This window comes from Aplidium turbinatum, chromosome 12 (genome assembly GCF_918807975.1).
Source record: "Aplidium turbinatum chromosome 12, kaAplTurb1.1, whole genome shotgun sequence".
NCBI classification, from domain to species: Eukaryota; Metazoa; Chordata; class Ascidiacea; order Aplousobranchia; family Polyclinidae; genus Aplidium; species Aplidium turbinatum.
In genome coordinates, this window is record NC_137483.1 from 16863721 (window position 1) to 16866441 (window position 2721).

A 2721-nucleotide genomic window follows, 5' to 3' on the forward strand; every position below is an offset into this window, starting at 1 on the left:
ATTTTGTACCGCCACTGAGATTATGTTACTGACAAGCATCCCCTGTGTTGTGGTAACAGGTTCATCACCAAATTCATCGTTCTCTATCGTCACCTCTGTGTTACCCAAGGCGTTTTTATAGATAACAAAGCTGATATGAACTGACTGATTGTGTGCTTGATTTTTCAATTCATTCAGGAAATCTTGTGACAAGCTTATGCTACTGGATGTATCGTACTTGCCGATTTGGCCAAAACTAAAGCTAGAAGATTTAAGTATATCGGCTAAACTTTGAATTTTCAGTTGGATATTTTCTTCCACATCAAAGTAGCTTCCCTAAAAAAAGTAGCAAATGTAATAACTGAAGCTACCAATAAAAGTAGAACTTTAAACTCGTAGGTTGTATCTCCTACGAATTCAACTTCGAAGCAGTAAAAAGATAAACAAATTACAGTTAAAGTACGTTACCCCGAATAAAATAAAATAAGACCTTAGAAGCCTTGTACATAAAACGTAACAATCCACTTTTGAACAGACCATTGCATGCTTCCGACTCATCTTTATTGTTCTCTGTATTTTAAAATTAGTTTTTTCACACCTTGCCTTTCTGACACATCATGTGATCTGTTAAAAACCTTTTGATGCAGTTAAGTTTTGATTCTCGTAGTGCCTATATCGTTGAGTTTGAGCTAGTCAGAAGTACTGTGTAATTTTTGTTTTTACCTGTTTATAGACTTAGTAAACCATTGTATTTTATTCAGATGTAGTTAAACTGTATGTATGTTATTTCTGAAGAGGACATCTTGTGATGTTGAAAACGTTCGATATTTAATTTGTTGGGTAGTTTTGTATTTCTACAAATGTAATAAACTTGAATATTATGTTAAACTTAATCACGTTGCTCGGCTAAAAACTCTCTGCCGAAGCTCTAAAATAAACTAAATATCTTGTTTTGCCCACTTATAAATTAAGTGTAGGCCTACTAGGCTACTTCAACATGATTGATTGATTGTTATGGTTGGTTTTATGTCGCTTTACAACATCTATGGTCTTTTAGCGACAGTCATTATTATAATAGCTATTTAGCACAGTTAGAACACAACAGGGCATAGTGAAGGGTGCAATACGACACAACACAACATAATACGATACAATAGTTTAAACATATCATTAGTGGAAAAGAAATTCTTGTAGGAGGTTAGGCCCACGAAAGTCAGGTACTTCTTTGGAATTGCACGCTTGGTGTTACAAACTGAAACAAAATAAGGAAAGCCCAGCCAGCAAATCAATCGCCTTCCACACCGATTCAATGTCCAAAGACGCTGAATCAATGTAAAAAGCGATCGATCTCTGGCTGGGAGCAGACACGACACGGGTGCACTACAGTATAACATGGATGATTACAGTGATTAAAACAATAATTTAAATGAGCTTATTGCAGGAGTTTATAAAAGCCAGCAGATGTGTAGTAGTTGGACGATTTTCAGCAAAATTTTTCACCGATATGTTTATTCCATGCTTGCTCAGATTTTGTTCAAGACACTTCCTTTGAGTTGCATATTTACTGCAATGAAATAGAAAATGATTCACAGTCTCAGGGGTCATACATGTGTCGCATAGTCCAGAAGTGTGGCATCCGATCTTGAAGAGGTGTTGGTTTAAACGACAGTGACCGGTGATGAGTCTAAAAACGGTTGGATGGTCAGGCACTTTGTTTGTTCCTGCACTTTTGGTGTCAGGATATATAGATTTGTAGAGTTGGCCTGTGGTACTGTTTATATAATGATTATTCCATTTTTGCAGAGCTAGATCTTTGGTGAGGTTTTTGACTTCACTTAGGCTGAGTTTTGTGTTTGCGGAGATGGGGGTAATGGCTGATGTTGGTATTGCTGGTATGGCTCCTGCAGCAAGTTTTGCTAAGAAATCAGCAGTTTCGTTTCCAGGAATGCCTACATGACTAGGAACCCATAAAAACTTTACTTTTGTTGTATTTGATATAATGCTGGAGTGAAGCAGAAGTATGTCATTGATTAAGCTGTGTTTTGTCCAAGTTGGATTTGAAATCGTCCGTAGTGCACTTAAGCAGTCGCTAATGATGACCGACTTACTTTGTTTGGTCTCTTTTATCCATATAAGTGCAGCCTTTATTGCAAACAGTTCGGCACTGAACACAGATGCGGATCTATTAATTGTGAAACAGCGTTTTATTCCATGGCGGTTTACAAAAAAGGAAGATCCGGTTTTCGTGTTGGTCTTGGATCCGTCTGTATATATGTTGAGAAAGTCTGAGTAATTTTTTGTGAGGTGCTCAGCGACTATACCAGAGATGGCATTTGGATGGTCAAGCTGGGAGGTTTCAGTTACAAGGGTGTAGTCAGTTGTGGGTATATAGACTTCCCAGGGTGGGATAGATGGTTCTTGGATGAGGTTTACGGTAATATTCGTGTCTATTGTCTCGGTGAGGGAATGGAATGGTTGGTAGTTACTTGTGTTGATCAAATTTCTTGGCAAACTTTTCTCGAGGATGTCATGTGCTGGGTGGCGTAAAAATGTCAGAATGTGGGCTTTGTAGTTTAGACAAAGTTGCTCGTATCTAAGTGACAAGGGTAATTCATTGCAGTAGTGTTGTAGGTTTGAAATTGGGGTACTTTTCATTGCTCTAGAGCATATTCTTAGAGCTTCATTTTGTAATGTCAGAATTGGTTGGAGTGTGGTTTTGTTTGTGGCAAAATATGCTTCCAT

At 37.7% G+C, this 2721-nt stretch overlaps 1 protein-coding gene across 1 annotated transcript; it reads right to left on the minus strand.

The window, feature by feature from the left end:
- Positions 1 to 1206: 1206 nt before the first annotated feature.
- LOC145780626 (uncharacterized) lies at positions 1207 to 2721 on the minus strand. Its single transcript, XM_082592252.1, has one exon. It carries the CDS (start codon positions 2719 to 2721, stop codon positions 1402 to 1404), a length of 1320 nt encoding a protein of 439 aa, XP_082448378.1. The 3' UTR covers positions 1207 to 1401.